Source organism: Anabas testudineus, chromosome 18 (genome assembly GCF_900324465.2).
Source record: "Anabas testudineus chromosome 18, fAnaTes1.2, whole genome shotgun sequence".
In the NCBI taxonomy this organism is placed as follows: Eukaryota; Metazoa; Chordata; class Actinopteri; order Anabantiformes; family Anabantidae; genus Anabas; species Anabas testudineus.
Genome location: NC_046627.1, coordinates 7325895 through 7353563, shown reverse-complemented (window position 1 = coordinate 7353563; position 27669 = coordinate 7325895). Strand labels below are relative to the sequence as shown.

Below are 27669 nucleotides of genomic sequence, written 5' to 3'. Positions count from 1 at the left end.
TGATAGAAAAACAATTTTGGTGACGCTCACATATTCAGTCAAAGTTTCCTTCATAAATGACAAATAGAATCAGAAGAATAGTAAAAATGTCCTGATGAAATATTCAATTCTAGATGAGACTTGGAGACAGAATCAGTCCGATGGTCTCAGTCATCTCACCTCTGAGCTTTGGTCTGGCTCTCATGGTCCCCACACAGAGTGGTTTTAGAGGGAGGGACTCCCTCCTCTCTGTCCTCACACTGATCCATGCTGCTGAATCCACATCCACATCAGCTCACACACACTTTCTACCTTCATGTGGAGAGGAAACACAAATCATTGATGTGCAGTGAAAACTGAAATCCTCCTTTCCATCATTTCTCCTGGACAAAGATCAGCTGCTCCTCCACTGATTGGCTCTTCTTTCCTCTTTCATATCAGTGTCACTTGAATGCAGTCAGACAGCAGTGGGAGGCAGAGGAAGCTGCAATCAGCTGCTCTACTTCTACCATCAGTCCACTAGATGGAGGCATGAAGCTGCAGCCCAGCACACACAGGATGATGGACCAACATTTCTAGTAACTCAGAACAATAATCTAAGAAATGCAATTGAAATCCCTTTTTAGCTGACTTTTTTTACTGTACTGATCTTTACTTGACCTAAGAAAAAAATCATCAATCAATGTAAAAATGCTGTTGATTTTTAAGGAACTGATTCTATCTTTGATTTTAGCTCCATGTACCAAAACAGAGGAAGGCAGTCATCCAAATTTTACTCAAATACAGGTTAATTATCTTGTTGATAATTCTGCAGCCTCATTCCAAGCAACACTTAATACTGTTGCTCCTCTGAAAAAGAAGCTAGTGTATCAGAGGAAGTTAGCTCCATGGCACAGTTCATAAATCAGCAGCTTATAGCAGACATCACGTAAATTGGTAAGGAGGTGGGGTTCCACAAATTTAGATAAATTTTTCTTCCTCTAAAGCCAGCTTTTCATCTCCACTGTCTCCTAGTGCAGCTCAAGTGGGATTGTTGGGCGCTATAGAAATAAAAGTAAATTTAATTCATTTGATAAATGATGTACTTTAATGAACTTGTTACTTGAGTTGTTTAATCTGAGCTCAGACCGCATTTAGTGGCTCAGACAGCGGGAGAGCAGCGGCTCATCTCCGCCTCCTCCACAGGCTGATGGAGGCAGGAAAAGCTGCCTTCAGTCCTCAGTAAGTGGAGCTCCACAGTAACAATGACTCAACTAGAGACCATCCACTAACTCTATTTCTCTGATTTATTCAACTCTCAGATCCAACAGGGAACAAAGTTGGTTCATCACATTTGGAGTTAGTTGAAGAAGAGAGCAGCACATTTTTGCTGTTTTTAGTGGAAGAAATTAACAGATGTTAGTGTGAACAGCATCGGAAAGAGGAAAACACAGACTAATACAGACTAGAATCAAACAAAGAAAACTTACAGGTGATTCAGACAAATTGTGAAAGAAGACGACTCTGTACTCCACCGCTGTAGAGAAAACACTCTGCCGCAGGTGAACTGTTACCTGGAATTAGTCAGAGCTGCACCTGGAACGAGTCAGGACATGTAGGATAAAGGAGACAGGAGCAGATTTACACAATAAGAGACAAACTGCTGTGTCCATGTTCAACTACTGACTGAAAGAGTGAACTGTAACTAACAGGACAAAACCAGGTTCATTTAATGAAGATGAATCAAACCAATCAAGAGCTCCACTTACTCAGCTTTTCCCCATGAACTTCATCCCTCTGCAGCTTCTCTTCTGTCTGTGGAAATAAGGAGATTTGTTCTTCACTTAAAGTTTTATTTCATCACATCCATTCAACTGAACTGTGTGTGTGTGTGTGTGTGTGTGTGTGTGTGTGTGTGTGTGTGCAGCCACACCTTCATGTCTTCACTATAAAATATGCAGTGTGACTGGTCGGACTGAGTCTCAGTCAGAGTAAAGTTCACCTGCTGTCAGTTCTTATAGTAAGTAAGTCAGATATTCATGTGGATGGAACTGGACTGTTAAAGAGACAGAGACTCACAGAGAAACTATCACCATCACTGTCAGTAACTACAACTCTCCACATTCAGCACTGACAACAACACTGACATTCACTCTGACATCATGACACATTTACTGCAGGACTAAAGCACAGATGCATGTTTACAGCAGGACATCGTCCTCTTCTCTGACTTAAAACTCTGAAAACAAAGAGACTCTGAACAGACTGGTCACGTTCTCAGTTCTGCTCTTGTTCAGTGATGTTTTATTACAGCTGGTCTCTATTTTTGTTCAGACCTTTAGAATCCATGAAGATTTCAAGGCTTGTCTTAAAGATTTGAGTGTTCATGCTCCTGTTTTTATCCTTTAACATATTGAAGTGAACATCAGCATCAAATGAAAACTAAAATTGTTTATCTTATATCCATCGTTTAATGTTAAACCCAAATGTCTTTACTGTACAGAGAAGGTAACTTAATTAATCACAGCTCTCTAATTATTAGATAATTACACAGTAATTGAACTGGATCAGGGGCTTATATCCACAGTGGGGACGGACCCCAGTCTCCAGCGTGGACTAATAGGAACCACCAAGTCATAGAGCAGATCATTCAGAGCCATGAAAAGGACCCAAAGACTGGTTCACATGCATCAACCACAGATTGGGATCATAGGACAGAGGCTCAAAAGTCCAAGAGTTCAGGAGCGCCTGGGCCTGAGCCTCTTTATGAAGTGAGTCACCATGAGTTCAAAGATTCAAAATGACCATAAAGAGATAAAAAGGAGTCCAGCAAATAAATCTAATAGAAATAATGGACACAGACAGTTGAACAACAACCAAAAATAGACACTAGAATAATAGATGTGTGGGTATTAGAACCCGGAGAAAACCCACACAGAAAGACATTCGGCCGACCTGAGCTTTCACACTTGTGTCCTTCAGGCGGTGAGGTCACAGTGTTAACAACTAAACCACTGTGCAGCCGCCAGTCCTTCAATAGAAGGATAAATTCTATTGTTCAACACGTTCAACAAGGTCTTAGGTTTTCTACAGCTGCAGATGATGGAGCCATCATCTCATCAAGTAACATCAGACTGAAGAAGCTACTTGATGAGTAGTGAAACGTTTCCACCTAACAAGAAGGAAGTCCAGCTGCTGTGACTCAACTTCCAGATAACTTCACCTGGACGACTGAGAACCTTCACAGACATGTTGATCATTTATTTTCACATTTCTCCAAATACTGTCTTTGAATCAGGTTGTTCAGTGGGACAGTAAGTGGGGATTTAGGAAATCTGTCTAAGAGTAAATATATGATCTCAGGCTGCAAGAGAAAAAATCCTGAGGTTGATTTTTAGATGTAGATGATTTTCATGAACAGTTGTTTAGATGTGTTGAACATGTGACTCTGACACCAGAGAAACTCGACCTTTAAAAAGGATCAAATATTTATTGTCAGCTTGTTTCACATTTGTAGTAGTGGATAAAAACTGGTTCTGTGTTACTGCAGAGACCTGGTGTGGAACTAAACCAGAATCCTGGATCAGGTTCAGACCAGCAGAGTCCAGCAGGTGGCAGCACTGACTGTCTGTTGAGCGGGAAACAGAAGCACTAACTGTTTTTTCCTCCATCTAAAACAGCTGCAGCTGCAGGTCCAGGATCAGGTCTCAGTTAGTGGGAACCAGAATATGTCCTGGTCCACAACAAGGACAGGGGTCAACAGTCATCACTAAAACTGGACTGAACTGGTCCCAAATGCATCAACACACAGTATTTGTTGTTTTAGTGAAGCAGCAAACTGGTTGTAGAAGGACTAGTGAGAGAAGTCCATCAGAGCCTCAGGGCTGATCCTGGGTCTGATCTTATCTCTGGCTGGATTCATCAACTGCAGGAAGAAGGTCAAAGGTCAGTTTGTATATATGCTGCTTTTGATCAGGGTTTAAACTTGAACGTATGTCACCCGGACTTTCTCCTGCTGTGTTCTGCATGTGTGAACCCACAAGTCCGCACAATGTCTGGACCTGATCCTCCAGAGTCAGTCCAGAGTGCATATGTGGAAACGTCTTAACAGGTGATCTGGTTTCTGTCTGACTCAGGTCTGTAGGGATCTGAGGACACACAGGTGTATATCCATCCATTATCCGGGGCGGGGTCGCGGGGGCAGCAGTCTGAGCAGAGAGACCCAGACTTCCCTAAAACGGAGGTCTTTACCTTCAAATACACTCGTCACAATATAGAAAGAAGATTGAACCAAATGTGTCCTTGATGACAGTGAGCAGTGACAATCAAAGACTTCCTCTGATGTTCAGACTCGGTTTAAGTCTTTATGCAGCTGGATGTAAAGAATTCTCTTCACAGAATATATTCGAAGCTGATACTGATCACTGACCAGTCTGTTTCAGTAGCTCATTGATTCACATGGAAACTGGGTCGTCTTCAAATCAAAGAGGTTCTGTTGGTTCTGACCAACATATCTTCATCTTCTGATGCTGTGATGATGCCGTTTGTGTCTCATCAGTTCTCTCAGTAACGTTGGTGAAGTCTGCTCTGTGTGGTCTGAACGTCCAGTGAAATAAATGAGGAACATGTTGGTCACAGTATGAAGCTGTGGAAGTTCTGCAGTAGTTTGTCTGATCACTGCTGATAGAAGGTTCTAACAGAGACAAGTCAGCACTGCTGCTCTGGTTCATGTTGTTCTCATAGTTTAGTAGAAATAAAAATCATTTTCTTAGAATTTCATCACCAGGAGAAACGATCACTAGAGGATTATGGAGCTTTGTGAATACGACCCCAGGTGTTTGAACGTTGTGGCAGACAGGGATCAGCTCTCAGCAGAACCACTAGGACCTGTCTGTGGCTACACAGCCTCATTCTACCACCAGAGAAATGGATCCAGCTAGTTAAACAAGCTAACCAGCTCTCAGCACTGTGTTCCCACAGTCCCAGCTGTCCCTGGATGAAAGGTGGTGTACTGTCCAGGTTACTGTACACCACCTTTCTGTCTATATCTCTGCTGAGTGATTCATAGAGTTTGAACCAGAATGAGATCATGTGGACAATCAGAACCACAACAACTGCAGCACAGATACGGCTACAGTCCCAATCAGCAGCTCCATCCCGGCCGTAATCCCAGATCTAGTTGGTCTCCATCAGCCTCAGCAGTGCTGGTTCTGTCCTCTGTTAACTAACTGTCTCCATCTCTCTGAGTTCAGTGATACTTGCTGCTGAGGGTGAACCCACTCTCTGTGGACACAGCCAGCGGGGATCTACTGCAGGACACGGGCTAAACTCTCAGAATAAATCAATATGGACCAGAGATCAAATAAATCACTGCTGTGACACTGGCTCCTTCAAGAAAAACACCAACAGAGTCCAGACCTCTACAGTCCTGTGTTTGTCTGATACTACGACTCACTATGATCAGATGATTTATATGTTTTTACAAACAAAACCAAACCTGGAATTCAAAGAGGAGAAACTAACTTTGGCTCAACTATAGATTACACAGACTTTATCTGGACATCAACATCGATCTTTCTCCACATTTCAGCATCATGTTGGTTCAACAACAACGTTGATTTGACTCAGGTTTTTATACTGGACACCTTTCCCGATGCAACACTCGACTCAACTTGCCAGGTGAGGGACTGACGCTCAGAGTCCAACAGCTTATTCAACCTCAACCTTTCTCCACATTTCCACATACAGTGAAACCTCAGTGTCTTCCAACCAGTGTCTCCACTGAGCCACCCATTCTCCCTCCATCATCCTGTCCTCATTTGTCCTCTGAAGGGTCTCAGCAGGTCTGGATCCTATCTCAGCTGTCATTAGGTCAGAGGCAGGGTCCACCTGGACAGGTGTCCAGTCTATCACAGGGCTGACAAACAGAGACAGACAAACATTCACACCCAGGGAAAGTTTAGAGTCCATTAACCTACATACATGTGTTTGGACTGTGGGAGGAAGCTGGAGAACCTGGAGAAAAGCCGCTCAAACACAGGAAGAACATCCAAACTCCACACAGAAAGGCACCCGGCCGACCTGTGGATTCAAACCCAGCTCCTTCTTACACTGAACCATTCCCCTCAAAATGACTAAAGTCTTCAACAGAGACTGTGGACTCTGGTTTCTAGTGTCAAACGTCTTAAAGCTAATGACTGACCTGTTGAAGGTCACGGGATGTTTGTGTGTCTCCAGATTAGCTGCACATTTGAATGAAGCCAATGAAAACGTCCCACTGTCCTGCAGAGTGATGATGTGCACCTACACAGTGGATCCTCACATTTGATCTTAATGTTCCAGATTAGTTTTTACTGAACAGCAGCTTCACAATCTGCCCAGTACAACCACAGTCTGACCTGCTGGTTACTGAGCAGCTCCACTGGGTCAGTCCGAGTGAAGAACGACTCCATCTTGATGAAATGGTTTCTATCTAGACCTGGACTTACGTCAGTGAACACACCACACAGGTGCTGGTGTTCTCATTCAGCTGTTTCTTTTCATCTGGACTTCAGTATTTGATTTGTTCTCATTTCTCTGTTTTGTTCCAACTGCTCAGAGAAAATGTTGAATTGTCTCTGCTGGGGAAACCACAGAGGTGGTAAGTACACAAAGGTAATACTTCTAAAATACTCCACTGAAGGAAAATTCAAGTACATTGATATGAAAATGTGGTATTTAATACAGAATTAAATTTGATGCTGTGTACATGTTTTATCCAGATTTGACTGAAACATAAAAATCCTAGTGATGAGTAAAAACTAAGGACAAAGATCTCTGGAACTTGGAACCAAAACAGCAGCTAATTCGAAGAATTTATTCATAGACAGCTGCTTCATCCAGAATCAAACATGAGTACTCTGTAGTTTATTAGATTTTTTATTAGAGTCTACAAAAAGTAACTGAACTGTACCAGAGTATAATTACCATAATATAAGAATACTTCAGTAAAATACAAGTATCTCAGTATTTGTACTTGAGTAAATGTAACTAGTTTGTCTCAGTAACAGTTAACTGCAGTTAAACTTAACACCAGCAGCCTGTGATAATTTCATATTTTTAGATTTAATCTGTCGACTCTTGCTCAGCAGATTAAATCATGTTGTTGGGTCATTTCTGCTGACGTCACTATGAACAGCAGCTCTGATGTCTAATTATTTTTTATTTTAGTAGATAAACCCATTGAGATGGATTTATCATTGAGATCAAGATCTCTTTCACAAGGGCGACCTGACTAAGAGGTCAGCAGCACAATACTGCCAAGCTAATTCCACAGTGTCACAAAGAGAAAACCTGCACCACTCAAAACAAGACAATTGGTCAAAATCTTCATTATTAAAATGTTTGAGATCTCTTTTGATCAGCATACAAGGACATTTCAGGCAGTTGGAGGACTATCAATTTATTGGCTATGATTTAAAGAATCACAATCTAAAGAATCTAGATTTAAAGAATCTAGAAGAAGACACCCAATCTAGGTGGAGGTCACCTATTACAATAAATTCATTAAAATGTAACCTGGCAACATATTTATGCAGGCTGAAGGTGGTCTACAAAAAAAAAGTGAATTGATCCTCTGATAGATCACATTTTAGAACAAGAATTTCAAAATGTTTTGGAATAGAATAAAAGGGAAAACATACATTTTTATGGCCACACCTCCACCTTAGGTAAGCTTATCTCAACAAAAGACATAATAACCTGATATAAATAAAGTTTGGCTGAGACTGCTTTGTTCAACCAAGATTCAGGTGACACAAAGATGTCAATATTAGTGGATTTAATTCAAGTTTTTTATTAAATCTAACTTGGGTAGGTCTGACTTGGCTCGAATTCATCAGTAATACAAATACTATTCTGCAGAGGGCCTGGGTTGGGTCATTTAGAAGTGGTTCAAGAAGAAACCGATTGAATCCGATTGTTTTCGTTTTTTGCTGCCTACTAATCTTTTCTCTCTCTTCTTTCCACCTCACCATCTCAACTTTTCGGTCGAGGCAGATGGCCGCCCAGGCTGAGCCTGGTTCTGCTGAAGGTTTCTTCCTAAAAGGAGTTTTTCCACTGTTGCCTAAACCTTGCTCAAATGGGATTGTTGGGTTTTCTATACAATTATACTCTGTAAGGTCTTAACCCTTACAATGTAAAGTGCCTTGATTTGACTTCTGTTGTTATTTGGAGCTATACAAATAAAACTGAATAAAATAGAATTTAATTAAATCCATGAACCTAAAAACAAACGTATGTGTGAGTGAAAGAGACAGACATGTACAGACTGAACTATCTGTTCAACAGAGACAACGTTTCTCTGACAGGACGACACTCTCAGTACTACACTGAGCACAGAGACACTGAGGAAGCAGACCTCCTGACTGTAAACCCAGGATAAAGAGGTTCAGTGAATGTGGTGTTGTAGGTGTGGAGGTGGATCAGTTTGTCAGAGGAGACTCTGTAGAAGGACAGAGTCCCAGCAGGACAGTCCACATACACTGATACTCTGTTAGAGACAGAGGAGGAGATGGATGTTACTCTCTTATTGTGACAGACATAGTAACCTGTAACATCAGAGGAGCTGAGACTCCAGGACTGATCGTTCCATCCAAACCAACAGTCTTTACAGTCTCCTCTTCTTCTGATTCCTCTGTAACTCACAGATATATAAACCCATCCGCTCCACTCGACCTCCCAGTAACAGCGACCAGTCAGACCATTACTACACAGCAGCTGATGACACTGGTCAAATCTGTCTGGATGATCAGGATATGACTGATCCTCCTCCACATGTGTCACCTTCCTGTTGTTGTCAGACAGTCGTAGTTCTCTGTTCACTGTGTTTGTGTCGATGGTGAGTTGACAGAAATCTGATGGAGAGAACAAGACACAATCCAGCTGCAGTTATTAATCTATCATCAGTTTGATGAGGACTCATGACATCAGGGATTTGAATGAGTGATGTGACAGTTTGAAGATGGTTGAATGTTGCTGCTTTGTTTTCATCAGTCTCATTAAAAACACACTTACACTTCCTCAGACCTGGTCTCAACCATCGGACTCCACCAGGCTCCACCCTGAAAGGAGGAGGGGGGTCAGAGCAGCACATTCTCTTTCAGCATGCACACATTGACATTACATGGCTCTCGTACACACAGTGTGTTCTGGTTCTGTTCTAATGGAGGCTTGTATGTAGGGATGGACATTCAGCAAACAACTAAGGAATTGGAGTCCTTATCTTGGAATTCTACGGAGCAGGGAGGTGACATGGAGGAAAGATTTCAATTCTCTAGTTTAATTTTAATTACAGGAGCTCCCCTCTTTTCTTTGCTGAATGTAAAGTGCTTCAGTGAAGATTTGTCATCAGCTGAGAGGAAAAGTTTCCAGCACTAAACTACTTTTTGCTGCAGTTTTCATCAACATGACTCCACAGTGAGACAGAAACTAATGGTGAAACACTTTTCTTCCTTTCATGGCAAAGAGGTGTGTTTGTGTTTTTCATCTAAAAAAAAAAAAAAGAAAAAGAAAAAAGGCACCACCTAGTGGCACAACCAGGTACGACACAGGAATTTTCTGATAGATCTCTTATTCTCAAATTCTGCATCATCAGTTAATATAGATTTTAATTGATTAAATTATTAATATTGATTAATCATCATCCCTACTTCCTCCTCCATCAGACATTGTCTGTGGCTGCAGCAGGGCTCTCCATACCTGAGAGTGTCCAGTCTCCAGTGTGAATCCTTCAGTACAGAAGACAGTAACTTCACTCCTGAGTCTCCTGGATGATTGTAGCTCAGGTCCAGCTCTCTCAGGTAGGAAGGGTTGGAGCTCAGAGATGAGGCCAGAGAAGCACAGCCTTCCCCTGTGATCAGACAGCCTGACAGTCTGCAGACACACGAAACAACACACAGGAGATTTGGTGCTGGTTTTGTTTGTACATACCAACATCAACTACTCCTATTTGTATTTGAAGGAAATTTAGTCACTTGCAGGGGAAAGAGTAGGTAAGGAAATTTACTTAAATGAAAAGTAAATGATCTTTAATTTCCTGTTTCGCAGAAATTGTTCATGAAATAATCTGATCGTCACCAAAGTAACAAATATAAACAAACAATATTTGTATATAAAACGGCAAAAGTCCTGATTTTAAACAAGTGAAACATTAAACAAGTGAAACACTGATGTCACACAACATCGGCTAGAGTCAGGTGTTACCAAACCTAAAATCCAATCATGTTTAATGCTTTTGTTCAATAAAGACATGAAAGATCATGAATGTTTATTGTTGTGACTTTGAGAAATATGAGGTCGCAAATAATGACTTATTTATGCACAAAAAAAAAGAAAATGATAAACAGTGAGAGCCTATTGGCCTGGAGGCTCAGTGGAAGAGGTGTGACCTCACCCAACCACCAAGGGCAACACTTGTGCAGGTCCCAAACCCGGATTGAAATGAAAGGGTCAAGCCATAAGCAGTTGACAGAATTAACTAAGTTTGCATTTAACAACATTAAAAACTAAAAAATCTTCATGGAGAAAAAGTCTCTGACTCTAGAAAAATCTACTGCTAAAATTGTACTTAAGTTAATGAATCCTAACCTGAGAGTCTCCAGTTTACATTGTTGATTCTCCAGTCCAGCAGACAGAAGCTTCACTCCTGAATCCTGCAGGTCGTTGTTACTCAGGTCCAGTTCTCTCAGACTAGAGGACTGGGAGGTGAGAACTGAGGACAGAGCTTTACAGCTTCTCTCTGACAGGTTACAGCCACTCAGTCTGAAAAACAGTGATATACTTAAATAAACTTTAATGTTGATTCTGAGATAAAAGATACAACACAATGAAATAAAATCAGACAGGACAGAACAGTAATTTTACATATGCAAATGATGAGAAACTTAAAACTAGTAAAATAAGAAAGTGTCATGTCAGCAGTTTTGGACTTTCAAAATATCTCCAGTGATTTAAAACAGAAACTTGACCTGACCTGAGAGTTTCCAGTTTACAGTGTGGATTCTCCAGTCCAGCAGACAGAAGCTTCACTCCTGGATCGTGGAGGCCATTGTTACTCAGGTCCAGTTCTCTCAGACTAGAGGACTGGGAGCTGAGAACTGAGGACAGAACTTCACAGCTTCTCTCTGAGAGGTTACAGCTACTCAGTCTGTAAAAACAGTGATGTATAAGATGGCAACATTTGTGTTAAACTGTAATCACCTTAATTGTTGACTCTGAACTAAAAAGATACAACACAAATAAAGAAAATCAGACAGGTAAGTATAGTTGTTTTATAAAACTTAAACCTCATAACATCACAAAGTTTAATCTGCTTGGGTCTCTCTCGTGTCAGCAGGATTAGACTTTCAAAATATTTTCAGTTATTTAAAAGAGAAACTTCACCTGACCTGAGAGTTTCAAGTTTACAGGGTGGATTCTCCAGTCCAGCAGACAGAAGCTTCACTCCTGAATCCTGCAGGTTGTTGTTACTCAGGTCCAGTTCTCTCAGACTAGAGGACTGGGAGCTGAGAACTGAGGACAGAGCATCACAGATTCTCTGTGACAGGTTATAGCCACTCAATCTAAAAAACAGCGATGTATAAAATGTTTAAATTCAGTTGCTGTGGATTTATTGATGAATAAATTCCGCTAACTTAACACTCACACAACTTTCTTGGAGACTTTGACGACTCCCAGCACAAACAGAAGATCCTCCTCTGAAAAGTTTGAAGAGTATTTAAATGGATCAAACACATCCAGATCTTTTCCTGATGAAACCAACATGAAGAGAAGAGCTGACCATTGAGCAGAAGAAAATTGATCTGTGGAGAGACTTTCTGAATCCAGGTACTGTTGGATCTCCTCCACTTCAGAACAATCATTCAGTTCATTCAGACAGTGGAACAGGTTGATGCTTTTCTCTGCTGAGGGAGTCTCTCTGATCTTCTTCTTGATATACTCAGTTGTTTCCCGATTGTTCTTTGATTTATTTCCTGGCGTTGTCTGCAGACCTCGTAGGAGAGTCTGATTGGTCTGCAGTGAAAGACCAAGGAGAAAGCGGAGAAACAAGTCCAGGTGTCCATTTGGACTCTGTACGGCCTTGTCCACAGCACTCTGGTGGAGAAGTTTTAGTTCAGGTCTAAACAGTTTGGACCGCAAAGAAGTTGACTGTTCTTCAGACAGCAGATTGACTCCAGAGTTGATGAAGGTCAGATGGACATGAAGAGCAGCCAGAAACTCCTGAACACTCAGATGGATGAAGCAGAACACCTTGTCCTGGTACAGTCCTCTCTCCTCTTTAAAGATCTGTGTAAACACTCCTGAGTACACTGAGGCTGCTCTGATATCGATGCCACACTCTGTCAGGTCTGATTCATAGAAGATCAGGTTTCCTTTCTGCAGCTGCTCAAAAGCCAGTTTTCCCAGAGACTCAATCATCTTCCTGCTTTCTGGACTCCAGTGTGGATCTGTCTCAGCTCCTCCATCATACTTGATGTTCTTCACTTTGTACTGAACCACCAGGAAGTGGATGTACATCTCAGTCAGGGTCTTGGGCAGCTCTCCTCCCTCTCTGGTTTTCAACACATCCTCCAGAACTGTAGCAGTGATCCAGCAGAAGACTGGGATGTGACACATGATGTGGAGGCTTCGTGATGCCTTGATGTGGGAGATGATTCTTCTGGCTTGCTCCTCATCTCTGAACCTCTTCCTGAAGTACTCCTCCTTCTGTGGGTCAGTGAACCCTCTGACCTCTGTCACCATGTCAACACACTCAGGAGGGATCTGATTGGCTGCTGCAGGTCGTGTGGTTATCCAGAGGCGAGCAGAGGGAAGCAGGTTCCCCCTGATCAGGTTTGTCAGCAGCACATCCACTGAGGTGGACTCTGTCACATCAGTCAGGATCTGATTGTTGTGGAAGTCCAGAGGAAGTCGACACTCATCCAGACCGTCCAAGATGAACACAACCTGGAGCTCTTCAAACCTGCAGATTCCTGCTTCTTTGGTTTCAGTAAAGAAGTGATGAACAAGTTCCACCAAGCTGAACTTTTTCTCTTTCAGCACATTCAGCTCTCTGAAAGTCAATGGAAATGTGAACTGTATGTCCTGGTTGGCTTTGTCTTCAGCCCAGTCCAGAGTGAACTTCTGTGTTAACACTGTTTTCCCAATACCAGCCACTCCCTTTGTCATCACTGTTCTGACTGGCTCCTCTCTTCCAGGTGAGCCTTTAAAGATGTCTTCTTGTCTGATGGTTGTTTCTGGTCTGTCTGGTTTCCTGGATGCTGTTTCAATCTGTCTGACCTCATGTTTATCTTTGACCTCTCCAGTCCCTCCCTCTGTGATGTAGAGCTCTGTGTAGATCTGGTTCAGAAGGGTTGGGTTTCCTGCCTTAGTAATCCCCTCAAGCACACATTGGAACTTCTTCTTCAGATTAGATTTAAGTTCACGCTGACAAACTGCAGCAGGAGTTCCTGAATGAAACCACAAAAACATGATCAATATAATTTCTAATTAAAACACAGTTTGACAGTTTCATAACCCCAAATGATTCACATTTCAACATATTAACACTCCACATGTTCAGCTCTCAGTAAATATGTCATTTGTCCATGATGTTAAATGTTTAGAGAAATCCTCTTACTGCTCTGCAGACAGTCAGCCAGCTCCTCCTGCTTCATTCTCCTCAGGAAGTTCAGTGTGATCTTCAGAAATGCGTCTCTGCTGCTCCTCCTCTGCTCTTCATCCTCACCATCCAACACCTCCTCATCCTCCCTCTGACCCTCTAAGCATTGTGGGTAATCTGTAGTCAGAACCTTGTGGATCTTCTTCAGCTCGTTCTTCACAAACGTGACAATGTTCTCCTCCAGCAGCTGGAACAGAAACTATATGAATGACACAATCCAACTCAAATCATGGAGCCAAACATCAGATCCATGTTGGACAGACTGACAATCCACTGGTCTAAAAAGTGCAGCATGGAGATTATTGGGAACACAACAGACGGAAAAGTAGTAGTTGGACATGTACAGACCAGAAATATGGAGTCCAGCTGTGTTGGATGCTGCTGGACAGACTGACCACTGGGAACCTCTGAGCTCTCCTGGTCCACTCTGTGGAGGAATCATTCATCATCAGAATTAGCTCATAGTATGTCTTTCCAGACAGAGACACACACAAGGTAAAGGTCCATGAAGACAGATTTGATGTGAACAGTGAATCAGAGACTCCCTGTAGTGGTGAAGCTTTACTGTCACCAGTCACTTTGGTTTAGTCTCAGCAGCTCTGAACAACAGATATCAGGACAAGCTCAGCAACACCACAGACACCAGAAAGCTGTTCTCAACTTTCAAATCTCTACTCTATCCACCCCCACCTCCACCACCCACCTGTCTCACAGCTGACGACTTTGCCTCCTTTCTTACCAACAAGGTGGCAGCCATCAGCTCCCAGTTCTCTCCTCCTGACAATGACATTCTGCTTACTAAACCTGACGATGCATCTCACTTCACTTTTTCAACACTGTCAGAGGACGATGTATCCACTCTTCTCCTCTCCAATCACCCCACCACCTGTTCTCTGGATCCGATCCCCTCTACTTTTCTTTAAGCTATCGCACCAACACTAATACCAGCCATTACACAGATCATCAACACCTCTTTCACAACAGGCACCTTTCCCACCTCGTTCAAGCAGGCCCAGATTACTCCACTGTTGAAGAAGCCTTCTCTGGATCCCTCCCTTGTGGAGAACTACAGACCGGCCTCTCTTCTTTCATTCCAGGCCAAGACTCTGGAACGTGCAGCCTTCAATCAACTCTCTGACTTTCTTTCCCGGAATAACCTCCTCGATGTCAATCAGTCTGGCTTCAAGAGTGGTCACTCCACAGAGACGGCACTTCTGACTGTTGTGGATTCCCTACGGGTGGCAAAAGCTGCAGGTAAATCTTCTGTCCTTATTCTATTAGATCCATCTCCAGCCTTTGACACTGTGAACCATCAGATTCTCATGACTGCACTCTCAGACCTGGGCATCTCTGGATCAGCTCTAGCCTGGCTTCGGTCATACTTGTCCGAACGAACCTTCAAGCTATCCTGGCAGGGGCGTGTCTCTGACTCTCATAACCTCTCCACCGGTGTATCGCAGGGCTCAGTCCTTGGTCCTCTTCTTTTTTCAATCTATACTTCTTCTCTAGGCTCTATCATCCATTCTCATGGCATTTCTTATCACTGCTACGCAGATGACACACAGCTCTTCCAGTCTCATCTCGCATCTCTGCCTGGATGAGAAAAAGACACCTTCAACTCAACATACCCAAACTTCTAGTCTTCCCTGCCAGACTTTCAACTCAACACAACATCAGCATTAACATTGGAACTCCAGTGATTGTCCCTACTAAGTCAGCCAGAAACCTGGGGGTCATCATTGATGACCAGCTGACCTTCACAGATCACATCGCCACAGTCGCTAGGTCGTGTAGATATGCCCTCCACAATATCAGAAAGATCAGACCCAATCTGGCGGAGTACACGACCCAACTCATTGTACAGGCGTTGATCTTATCTCGCCTGGATTACTACAATGCACTACTGATGGGCTTACCGGCATCCACGACCAAACCCCTCCAGATGATCCAAAATGCGGCAGCACGCCTCATTTTTAATCAACTAAAAAGGTCTCATGTCACACCGCTCTTCAGATCTTTGCACTGGCTTCCTGTGGCTGCAAGGATCAGGTTCAAAGCTCTGTCTCTTGCCTACAGAGTGGTTAACTCCACAGCTCCATCTTATGTCAATTCAATCGTTCAGGTCTACATCCCCTCCCGTCCACTGCCCTCAACCAGGGAACGTCGTCTGGTGGTACCAGCACCACACAGTCGACACCAAGGAAAACTGTTCAGCTCAGTGATCCCACGATGGTGGAATGAGCTGCCTATCTCTGCACGCTCAGCCACCTCACTTTAATATTTAAAAAACTGCTGAAAACAGAACTCTTCCGCATCTTGCTTTATACTTAAAAAAAAAAAACACAACTTTTCTACCCTTTCATTCTCACATCTCTTGAAACAGTAACACTTTTTTGATAGCACTTTGCTTTGATGTTGTTTCTTCTTGACTTAGATTTTGTTTGCTTGCCTTGTTCCTCACTTGTTAGTCGCTTTGGATAAAAGCGTCTGCTAAATGACTAAATGTAAATGTAAATATCTCGTCCTCCCTCACTGAACAATGCTCAAGTGTTGGAACAAGGCATCTAGAGACAGAGTCTGCTTGGATCACACTGGTTGTACTGGGCAGCTCCCAGTCCGAATATGTTGACTGTGTGAGTATGAGGCAGAGTGCTGCTGAACACACAATTCACTTTGACTAATTCACATTTGAACAACTTCATTCATTCATTAGTTGGTGGATCCTAAATGAATCTTCAAACATCAGCTCTGGTACTGATACTGGGGACAAACAGTCCTCTAGTCTAGTCCTCTTGCTGGAAAAATAGTGAAGAAAGCTTCTTCTTAATCAACAGTTCAAACAGAAATCAACTTACTCACATCAGAAATATCCAACAATTTATCATCAGAGAAAGTTTACATCATATTGTTCAGACTGATTTTAAAATCACAACAACTTACTCTGTGTCTGATGAAGGTTGCTGTTTAAAAAGAATAATAATCCCCTTTGACTCATTGCTCTTGAGGGATACACAGCTGGGTTCAGGTCCTGGTCCAGGAGATTCTGGTCTTTGATGGGACCTGATAGAAAAACAACTTTGTTGACGTTCACATATTCAGTCAAAGTTTTCTTCATAAATGACAAATAGAATCAGAAGAATAGTAAAAATGTCCTGATGAAATATTCAATTCTAGATGAGACTTGGAGACAGAATCAGTCCGATGGTCTCAGTCATCTCACCTCTGAGCTTTGGTCTGGCTCTCATGGTCCCCACACAGAGTGGTTTTAGAGGGAGGGACTCCCTCCTCTCTGTCCTCACACTGATCCATGCTGCTGAATCCACATCCACATCAGCTCACACACACTTTCTACCTTCATGTGGAGAGGAAACACAAATCATTGATGTGCAGTGAAAACTGAAATCCTCCTTTCCATCATTTCTCCTGGACAAAGATCAGCTGCTCCTCCACTGATTGGCTCTTCTTTCCTCCTTTATATCAGTTATGTGAGTCCTGAACAGAAACACACATGAAAATGTAATTTGAGAAACCACAGCAGCAGAGATGATCAATGCGGCAAAAATACAAAAAGAAGTAAAAGTACTGCACAGATTTGACTGATTTTAATGTGTATTACTGTGTAAACATCACTAATGTTGCAGCAGGTAAAGGTGAAGTTCACTTCATGTACTGACAGGTGGTGAATGTGTACTAATACATCACAGATCAGCTGATCAGAGTTTCTAGGAACAATCTGCAAAGTACATGTGAAATAAATGTAGTAAATTAAATAGTACAATATTTTCCTCTGTAGTGGAGTAAAGTACAAGTATCTCATCATATGAATGCATAGAATGAAACTTGATACTATTACTTTGATAAATGATGTACTTTAATGTACTAACTACTTAAGTTGTTTCATCTGTAATAATTCTCCCAGAGGTCCAACTGCAGACCTCAGTTCTGAGTCCAGTGGACATGAAACACTGAACATCTGGGACCGAGGAAGAGACTACTTCCTGGAACACTGTCTTCTTTTATTTCTTCTTCTATTCTATCTGAACATTATTTAAGCCCATGAGTCCTGTAGTGAGGATCTACTGACAGAGAAAGTCGGAGCTGTTCTCCAGCGGCTGTCCGGCCGAGCTCAGACCGCATTTAGTGGCTCAGACAGCGGGAGAGCAGCGGCTCATCTCCGCCTCCTCCACAGGCTGATGGAGGCAGGAAAAGCTGCCTTCAGTCCTCAGTAAGTGGAGCTCCACAGTAACAACGACTCTGTGTTCAACTAGAGACCATCCACTAACTCTATGTCCATTAAAGACGGTTTTAAACGACACATTTGACTGAAATGTTCCAGGAAGTGAAACTAAAGGTCTGTTGAGATGAAGTTCGTCTGAAAACCAGACGGACACTTTCTAACTTTTCTAGCAGCATTGAAGCTGCTGTTTGTGCTGGAGTTTGCAGATACTCACCTCTAGTGATGAGCAGAGAAGATTCAGAGTTTCTAGTTTTACTGGTGGAAACGAATCCAAACTTTCCGACTCTTCCGTCTCGAACCACGAGGCTCGATCGAGTTGAACTGTTCCAGAAACAAGAAGCTGCAGTGAAGACATCAAGCTGCTGTTTGTGCTGACAGCAACAAATCCTCACATCCTGTGAGGTCGGATACAGAATCAATCAAATCTATTTGATGCTCCGTTTCCACGAACTTTGGTTTGTTGGTAAAAAGCTTCAGGAGATGATGAGTTTGTGGTTTCAGCGTCATATGACTCCAATATTTCACAATAAGGTTCAAATCCTAAAGAAACGCAGTCATCATGTCCGTTTTCTAATGAAACTCTAAATGTCAGCTTTCAACTAGAGACTATCCATTAACTCTAGGTCCAGTAAAGACTATAAAACATAAAGTGAACCAAGAAGAGAGATGAGGTGGAACCACGGTCCTGGATCGGTACCGTAGTGAAACCTCCTATTAGTGAACTTTATTCTTCATTAGTTCAATGAACGGAACCAAAGAGAAAGAATCAAACAAAGCAAACTTACAGGAGATTCAGACAAAGTGGAGAAGAAGACGACTCTCCGAGAAAAGACTCTGACACAGGTGAGCTGTTACCTGGAATGACGTAGGACAGGTAGGAAGGAAGAAACAAGAGCAGATTTTCACAATAAGAGACAGACTACTGTGTCCATGTTCCACTACTGACTGAACTCGTTGAACCACAGAGCTGAAAAGTTTATTTTGAGATCTTTGAGGTGAGGGGACCACAGGATGTTGAAGGATTGTAGACCAGGATGAGGGAGTTCATCTGGAGCTGTTGAGTTGACCACTTTGTAGACAGGAGTCAGGACTTTGAACCTGATGCAGCAGCTACAGGAAGCCAGTGCAGAGATCTGAAGAGTGCTCTGATGTTTCTGATGTTGAAAAGGGCAAATCTGCATCACACAGAGGAGATGTGGTCGGTAAAGCTCAGTTGATCATCAATGATCACCCTCAGGTTTCTGGCAGACTTAGTGGGAACAATCACTGTGGACCTATGTTGATGCTTTTCTCCTCGGAGCTGATTTTTGATCACAGCCCTGTTGTCTAAAAGAAAGAAGCCGGAGTATTGGAGCTTTTGACTGTGGAGAGATGATCACTAATGTGATGAAGCTGAAATCCTCGCTGCTTTATGCAGCTCAGTAGACAAACAGATAGAAACTCTGAACAGAGCTTTGTACATATTTGATGCTGCTGCAGAAACATTAGAGATAACACAGCAACATGTTCCTCATCTGCTGTACATTTAGTTCTTTTAGTTGTTTCAGTCTAAATGTTAGAACCATAATAAATTATATTATATAAAGCTGTGTTTTGTCATTTTCTGTCATAGGAAAGGTTTTAAGCAAAAGAAAGAAACTGTTCAAGTCTCCAAACATTAGAACAAATAGTTTTTCTCAATAAAACACTATTTCTTTATTCTTCTTTATTCTATTTTCTTTATTTATAGCTCCAAGTCACACAAGTTCTCCCCATCTCAGAATGCAGGCCTACTTTCTATAAGCAGAGTTTTGTCTTCAACAAATGTCATTGAACATAACAGACTGTGGATCAAGAGGGGAGAAACCCTTCTACATAGACCAGAGGAAGAGCACGGTTTCCAAAACCAGGAAGCAGATAGGGCTGCAACCCTCCTCTGTTCCCCTCCCCTCCTTCTTAAAGATCCCACTTGTGCTTATTTTATATTATTATTATCTATTTATTTCATGAGCTCGCTCACCAGTTACTGTAATAACTTGAAAAGCAGCGCCCTCTGCAGGAGAAACTATCTCATGACAGTAATGTTGTGTTCAAGTGCTCTCAGAAATACTGAACACAGATTTTTTATCAAGTATATTTTATACTAAACTGGGTTCAGACACAACTCATCATTTTATATTTGTCAAAACAAACTAAAAGTAGAATCATCTGATGTGATAATTTCATTATTTGGTTATTTTGGGGGCTCCCGACATGTTATGACGTAGTGAGCTCTGATTGGCTGAGAGGGACACGCCCAGATGGAACCAGTCCGCGTGCGCCGCTCCGAGAGTTGAGTTAGAGATTTATTTATTTCTGAACATCTGTTCTGTAGGAACCAGGATTCAACCTGTGGACCTGTAACAGACAGACAGAGGAGGGAGACACACAGGGCAGCAGACAGACGAAGCACAGACAGACACACAGGCTCCGACTTCCAGGCGGAGACACCGGGAGGTCTCAGCGCTCCGAGCCGGAGCAAGGAGCGCCAACGCCGGCATGAAGATCGAGTTCGCCCCGCTGAACATCCCGCTGCGGAGGAGGCTGCAGACCGCTGCTGTGCTGCAGTGGGTTTTCTCTTTCCTGGCTCTGGGTAACACACACACACACACACACACACACACACACACACACACACACACACACACACACACACACAGAGTTTCTCGATTACTCTGAAGTACTCTGATCAGTACCACAGTGTACTAATACAAAGACTGCTACTACAGTGAAAGTACTACACAACTTGAAGTACCAACAGTAGAAGTACTCTTCATACCGAATGGTTCAGTCTGATGTTATTGATTACAGTTATATATGTATAATTATTGTCTATATAATATATAAATAAATTAATAATAATAATTATTATTAATTATTGATCATCATCTGTTCAGTTGAGCTGACTTTAACACTTTATACTCTGAACTCATGAGAAGTTATTTTAATGCTGTTAATGAAGTACTTTGTGTTCTGCTGAGGTTCCAGATAAGTTCAAGATGAATATGAAGACGATCTCAGGAGGTCAGAGGTCAGGACTGCCTGCCTGTCTGTCTGCTGGTCCAGTAGTTGACCTCAGCAGAGAGACATATGGACTGGTTCCAGCTGGTCTTACTCCAGTATCCAGGTTCTGAACGATCAGCTGAGCCTCGTGTTAGATTTAAACAAAGTTTATTAATCTCAGAGGGAAACAGGTTCTGATCTTAACCAGAAAAGAGTTTTCCTGCAGTAACAAACAGTAAAGGTACAACGACAGGTCGTGATGATGTCATCCTCTCAGCCAATCAGCTGAGACCCACAGGTGATCCAGGTGACACAGGATCCAGGTGGTCCAGGTGACCCCTGAAGGCGTCACAGTCTGAAACTGTGATGCTTCCTGGTTGTGGTCCAGACTCTGAATCACAGGGTCGACCTGCTGTTACAGTCAGTCCGTGTTCTGGTTCTGCTGGAGGAGCCGGGTCACTCGGGTCAGACGTGAGCTGATCAACATGTTAAACCTCCTGTTACAGTCTGACTCACTACCTGTCTCTCTCTACCTGTCTGTCTCAGCTCAGGTGTGTCTGGCTGCCTTCGTCCTCCTGGCTCTCTCTGATTGGTGGATTCTGGCCCTGCTCTATGCTGGTTGGCTGTGGTTGGACTGGGACACGCCCTCCAGCGGAGGTCGGAGGTCACGATGGGTCAGGAGCTGGACTGTGTGGGAGCAGTTCAGGGACTACTTCCCTATAACGGTGAGTCCAGGTCTGATGGGTACTGGTACACACTGGTACTATTACCAGTACACACTGGTACTATTACCATATTACAGGTATACAGTGGTACTGACCCGATCAGGTTCTGGTCAACACCTGATCATTGATCACTGATCTGTGTCTGCAGCTCGTTAAAACTGTCGATCTGGATCCAAGGAAAAACTACATCTTCGGATTTCATCCCCATGGTGAAACACACACCTGTCTGTCTCTACCTGTCTGTGTCTCAGCTGTGTTGACCTGTCTCTGTCTCTATCTGTCTCTGTCCCTGTCTGTCTGTCTCTCAGCTGTATTGACCTGTCTCTGTCTCTATCTGTCTCTGTCCCTGTCTGTCTGTCTCTCAGCTGTATTGACCTGTCTCTGTCTCTATCTGTCCCTGTCCCTGTCCCTGTCTGTCTGTCTCTCAGCTGTGTTGACTTGTCTCTGTCTCCGCTTGTCTGTCTCTCAGCTGTGTTGACCTGTCTCTGTCTCTATCTGTCTGTGTCTCAACTCTGTTGACCTGTCTCTGTCTCCGCCTGTCTGTCTCTCAGGTGTGCTGGTAGCCGGGGGTTTTGGGAACTTCTGTACGGAGGCGACCGGTTTCTGTCGTCTGTTTCCTGGACTAACTCCTCACCTGTTGATGCTGCCGTTCTGGTTCAGGGTCCCGGTTTTCAGAGACTACATCATGTTTGGAGGTATGCACCAGTCTGTCCTGACCTGTCTATCTGTCCATAGACTTACTCCTGTGTGTCTGAGACCACCTACACCGAAAAGACCAGAACACCTGTACACCTGGTTGTTCACCTGTTCATCTGCTGTCAGCTGGCTTCTGGTGACTGGAGTCAGATTCTGGACGCAGGTCTTGTAGGATGTAAATCATATGGAAATGGAAACCTCGTCTGGGTTTCTGTTCTGAAGGTCGACTCAGTCCCGTCAGGACTTCATGTTAATGTCTGACCCCAGTTTCATCAGACTCTGGAACTAGAACATTTGTGTAACAGGGTTCAGGTCTGGATGATCCTCCAGAGTTTCTCAATCTGCTCTGAGTCAACACTGTGCTACAGGTCACAGCAGGAGGGGCCAAAAAGCTGCTCTCTGATTGGCTGTCTGATCACAGCACATGTCACATGGTTCGTTTGGTTCAGAGCTGCACCGATCGAACAGTTTCATCATCAGCGCTGACGTCTGGATCAGAGGGGTCCAGAGAACCACTGGGACAGACAGACTGACGACTCTGTGACTTACCTGTTTGAGGACCTGGTCTCAGGTCTGGTGTCCAGCAGTAAGTCCAGTCTGTCTCTCCCCTGTCTGTCTCTCCCCTGTCTGTCTCTCACCTGTCTGTCTTTCAGGACTGGTGTCCAGCAGTAAGTCCAGTCTGTCTGTCCCTTGTCTGTCTCTCAGGTATGGTGTCCAGCAGTAAGTCCAGTCTGTCTCTCTACCGTCTGTCTCTCAGGTCTGGTGTCCAGCAGTAAGTCCAGTCTGTCGTACCTGGTCAGTCGTCCTGAAGGAGGAAACGTTGCTGTCATCGCGGTGGGTGGAGCTCCAGAGGCTCTGGATGCTCGACCAGGTGCTTTAACACTACAGGTAAGTTTATACCTGTTCAGCTGACAGACAGACAGCAGGAAGCTTTGAGACAGGTGATACCTGTACTTCATCAGATACCGTGTGTACTTTCAGTAACTATCCTATACACAGGATGAGATAGCTACTGTAAGTTACCTGTACCGTGTGGTATCTGGTGCCATCCGGTCTCTTTACAGGTTTGTCAGATGGTTTTATCCTTCAGTTGAACTAAGTGTCTCAGTTAAAACACTGATAGTAAAGTGTCAGTTTGTCAGACGTCAATAGAAATGTCTGACAAACAGGAAGTGACGTCTTCATCACTGGGTGAGAAGTTGCTGAGGGAGCTGGTGTTTTAAAACCTCAGACTCCGTTTGTTGGCAGAGCTCAGTGGGACAGAGGGTCTGTAGACCTGGATCAGCTTGCTCAGGTAGGAGGGTGCTGTGAGTCGACCACTCTGTAGGTGAGAGTCTGAGCTGATGAGGTTTCAGATCTGGGTTAGTATTGATTAGTGTTCTCCATGAGGGAGGCTGGGGTCTGAAGCTGTGGTCTGAATCCCAGCTGTGGTCTGAATCCCAGCTGTGGTCTGAATCCCAGCTGTGGTCTGAAGCCCAGCTGTGGTCTGAAGCCCAGCTGTGGTCTGAAGCCCAGCTGTGGTCTGAAACCCAGCTGTGGTCTGAAACCCAGCTGTGGTCTGAATCCCAGCTGTGGTCTGAATCCCAGCTGTGGTCTGAAGCCCAGCTGTGGTCTGCCTCCAGTAGGGGTCCTTAGGCAAAAAACTTTGTACCTTGTTCCTCACTTGACAGTTGCTGTGGATAAAGCGTCTAATAATTGACTAATTGTAAATACGTTGAACCTGTATCTGCTTCTTTGTTGGACCAACATGTTTCAGCTTGTGGCTGAATGAACCTGATAGAACCTAAAATCGGTTCCTAATGCTGTAAAGATTGTTCTTCTGTCTGCTGAACCCAGGATTTAACTTGTTCTACAGAATAACCACTGATCGTGGTTTCTCTACCAGTTCCTGACTTTTCACTGACTCAGGTTAAGTTTCTTTTTTTTCTTTTTTTTAGATGACTTAACGACTGACAAAGATTTTTATTCTTTCAGGTGCTGAACAGGAAAGGTTTCATCAAACTGGCGCTGAAACACGGGTAGGTGCAGTTTGTGAAGTGTGGGGGCTTTGATGGAACGAGAGGGTACATAACTAGCACTGACTGACTGATGTTCCTGTTTGTTTAGAGCTCAGCTGGTTCCAGTCTTTTCTTTTGGAGAGAACGAGCTCTTTGATCAGATGGAGAATCCCTCTGGCTCCCCTCTGAGGAGGCTGCAGGTCAGACTTAGTCTACAGCTACTAAATGAATAATTTAGCATAATTAACGTACAGTTTCTACTACATCTGAATTAATTTGAATAAAGTATTTATAGCGTGACAGTAATCTAGCCACAGGGGTTGCAAGCCAGTATTTTCTGTGCTGGTCCCAAGCCTGGATAAATAGAGAGGGATGTGTCAGGAAGGGCATCCGGCGTAAAACTTGCCAAAAACAACCATGCAAATCATTCATAAGAATTTCATACCTGATCGGTAGAGGCCCAGGTTAACAACGACCGCCACCATTGCTGTTAACCTACAGGGTGCCGATGGAAATTGGTCGAAGGAGAGGAGGCAGAAGGGTTTGTGGTCACAGAGAGAAGGAGAAGGCAGGAACATAGATATGAGAATAGGGACTCTTACCCTTAGCACAATGACAAAGAGAGCTGGCAGACATGATGGAGAGAAGGAAGGTAGATGTTCTGTGTGTGCAGGAAACGAGGTGGAAGGGCAGCAAGGCACAAAGTACTGGAGGAGGATACAAACTGTTCTACCATGGTGTGGATAGGAAGAGAAACGGGGTAGGAGTGATCCTGAAGGGGGAGTTTGTGAACAATGTTCTAGAGGTGAAAAGTGTCTCAGACAGGGTGATGAGCCTAAAGCTAGAAATTGAAGGGGTCATGGTGAATGTAGTCAGTGGGCAAAACTGCAGCAACTATAGAGGAATAAAGTTGATGAGCCACACAATGAAGCTGTGGGAAAGAGTAGTGGAAGCCAGGCTTAGGAAGAAGGTGGAGATTTGTGAGCAGCAGTATGGTTTCATGCCTCGTAAGAGCACCACTGATGTAATTTTTGCTGTGAGAATATTGATGGAAAAGTACAGAGATGGTCAGAAGGAGCTGCATTGTGTCTTTGTAGATTTAGAGAAGGCGTATGACAGGGTGCCGAGGGAGGAGCTGTGGTACTGTATGAGGTCGTCGGGAGTGTCAGAGAAGTACGTCAGAGTAGTCCAGGACATGTATGAGAGAAGTATGACGGTGGTGAGATGTGCTGTAGGTCAGACAGAGGAGTTCAAGGTGGAGGTGGGACTACACCAAGGATCAGCTTTGAGTCCCTTCTTGTTTGCTATGCTGATGAACAGGCTGACAGATGAGGTCAGACATCTCCCTGGACAATGATGTTCGGATGACATTATAATTTGCAGTTAGAGTAAAGAGCAGGTGGAGTAACAGTTGGGGAGGTGGAGGTTTGCTCTGGAAAGAAGAGGCATGAAGGTCAGTCGTAGTAAGACAGAATACATGTGTCTGAACGAGAGGGATCAAGGTAGAAGTGTTAGGTTACAGGGGGCTGAGGTGAAGAAGGTGCAAGAGTTTAAGTACTTAGGGTCAACAGTTCAGTGTGATGGAGAGTGTGGAAAAGAGGTGAAGAGGAGAGTGCAGGCAGGTTGGAGCGGGTGGAGGAAAGTGTCAGGAGTGTTGTGTGACAAAAGAGTGTCAGCAAGACTCAAAGGAAAGGTCTACAAGACAGTGGTGAGACCAGCTCTGCTCTATGGGTTAGAGACGGTAACCTCTACCTGACTACCATCTAATAACATCTGTAATTTCCTAGAAACAACTTAATTAAACCCTGAACCATGATGTAGGAACCAGAGAACCACATAGAACCACAGTAACACTTTAGACATGCTCAGTAACCACATAGGAACTCTTAATCCACCTCCCAGGACCACGTTTAAAACCTGTTCCACATCACAACTTGATAGAAACCACCCAACAACCACCTAAAACCTCATGTAAATCTGGTAACAGTGCTGATGGAAAGTATTATGGGATGACAGCTAGTTGTCGTGTGTCCACAGAATCGGCTGCAGAGCATCATGGGAGTAGCGCTGCCTCTGATTCACGCCAGGGGAGTTTTTCAGTACAGCTTCGGCCTGATACCCTACAGGAAGCCCATACACACTGTCGGTGAGACTGCAGGCTTCACGTAACGTTTATCTAACATTAAACTAACGTTAAATTAATTTAAAACTAACGTTAAACTAACTTTAGATTAATAGTAAACTAACATTAGATTAATGGTAAACTAACATTATAAAAGCCCATACAGCTCATACAGTGGGACAGATACTATATTAGTTTAACTGTGTTTGGAGTTGGCATCATTTAACTTCAGGTAGCTTAATTTCTCCAAGGGAAACTACGTATTAATTATTATTATTATCATCATTATTTAATTTTGTTTAGCTTTAGTTGGCATCAATTAGCTATAATTTAGATTTAGTTAGCATCATTTAGCTTTATTTAGCCTCATGTGGAGCTGCCAGCCCCCCGGGTCAGTTCTTGCTCTGTGTTCTGTCCTCTGACAGTGGGGAAGCCGATCCCGGTGGTCCAGACTCCCAGTCCCAGCAGCGAGGACATCAACAGTCTTCACCAGCTTTACCTGCAGAGTCTGACTGACCTGTTCGAGCAGCACAAACACACCTACGGCCTCAGAGAGGACCAGCACCTCACCTACATATGACCTGACTCAGTTCACCTTTTTAGAATCACCTGACCGTCACCTGACCGCCAGGTGAACTGTACCAGGTGTTGACATTAAACTGTCTGAGTTTTAACAGTCCGTATGAACAGTTAGCAACATGCTAACTCTGCACACTCATTTAAATAGAGAAAGCTAACACGGTACATTTCTGTCTGTGAAAATCTGTTGTTAATAAAAAATAAGTAAAAAATAAAGTGACACAATGCCACGGAGATGATGCTGTAACATGATTGACAGGTGGGTCATTTAGTCACAGTGTGACATCACAGGGATGGAGATGTCTGATTGGCCCATACTCTCTGGAGAGGACAGAGAGGTCAGACTGGGGGTTTTCAGTGATAAAAACTGATCCATCACGAACATCATTAATATATTTTATTTATTTATTTATTTAGTTAAATTTCACCAGAGTGAAATTTAGAAAAAAAAAAATATATATCAGCTGACTGAATAAGGAAGGACAGAGGTAATGAATAACCAGTTCTTTACAGAAACCGTCCTAATTAGAATCTACAGCTGAGGGAGGTGCTGCTCATTTATACTAACTAGTACTTTTGAGTTAATGTGACCAGCACAAGTGAATTTTAATTTGAAATTATGAACACTTATCTAC

The 27669-nt window shown here is 43.4% G+C and overlaps 2 protein-coding genes and 1 long non-coding RNA gene across 3 annotated transcripts in view; 1 reads left to right on the top strand and 2 right to left on the bottom strand.

Moving 5' to 3' along the window:
• Positions 1 to 18806, bottom strand: part of LOC113155719 — a 32143-nt gene extending 13337 nt beyond the window's left edge. The window contains 13 exon segments of the mRNA XM_033326625.1: positions 8782 to 8852; positions 9013 to 9059; positions 9697 to 9870; positions 10585 to 10758; positions 10970 to 11143; positions 11642 to 13445; positions 13619 to 13844; positions 14006 to 14082; positions 15156 to 15160; positions 16598 to 16717; positions 16878 to 17009; positions 18109 to 18215; positions 18680 to 18806. Coding sequence (XP_033182516.1) covers positions 8782 to 8852; positions 9013 to 9059; positions 9697 to 9870; positions 10585 to 10758; positions 10970 to 11143; positions 11642 to 13445; positions 13619 to 13844; positions 14006 to 14082; positions 15156 to 15160; positions 16598 to 16717; positions 16878 to 16966 — 2961 coding nt within the window. The 5' untranslated portion in view covers positions 16967 to 17009; positions 18109 to 18215; positions 18680 to 18806.
• Positions 242 to 2322, bottom strand: LOC113155724. The gene is made up of 4 exons (XR_003298241.2): positions 1892 to 2322; positions 1728 to 1773; positions 1449 to 1554; positions 242 to 291 (listed from the first exon to the last, which is right to left on the bottom strand). It is a non-coding gene; the product is annotated as an uncharacterized LOC113155724 (long non-coding RNA).
• Positions 18807 to 20278: 1472 nt separating the features above from the next.
• mogat3a (monoacylglycerol O-acyltransferase 3a) lies at positions 20279 to 27292 on the top strand. The gene is made up of 9 exons (XM_026369179.1): positions 20279 to 20505; positions 21462 to 21640; positions 21789 to 21849; positions 22192 to 22335; positions 23094 to 23224; positions 24311 to 24354; positions 24443 to 24533; positions 26371 to 26479; positions 26881 to 27292. Exons 1-9 carry the CDS (start codon positions 20412 to 20414, stop codon positions 27033 to 27035), a joined length of 1008 nt encoding a protein of 335 aa, XP_026224964.1. The 5' UTR covers positions 20279 to 20411; the 3' UTR covers positions 27036 to 27292.
• Positions 27293 to 27669: the final 377 nt, after the last annotated feature.

What these genes read in the sequence shown, in the direction of transcription:
- mogat3a (XM_026369179.1), top strand. Translation starts at nt 20,412, where the DNA reads ATGAAGATCGAGTTCGCCCCGCTGAACATCCCGCTGCGGAGGAGGCTG. An exon ending in CTTCGGATTTCATCCCCATG is followed by an intron (nt 21,850 to 22,191) that starts GTGAAACACACA and finishes TCTGTCTCTCAG; the next exon opens with GTGTGCTGGTAGCCGGGGGT. An exon ending in GAAGCCCATACACACTGTCG is followed by an intron (nt 26,480 to 26,880) that starts GTGAGACTGCAG and finishes GTCCTCTGACAG; the next exon opens with TGGGGAAGCCGATCCCGGTG.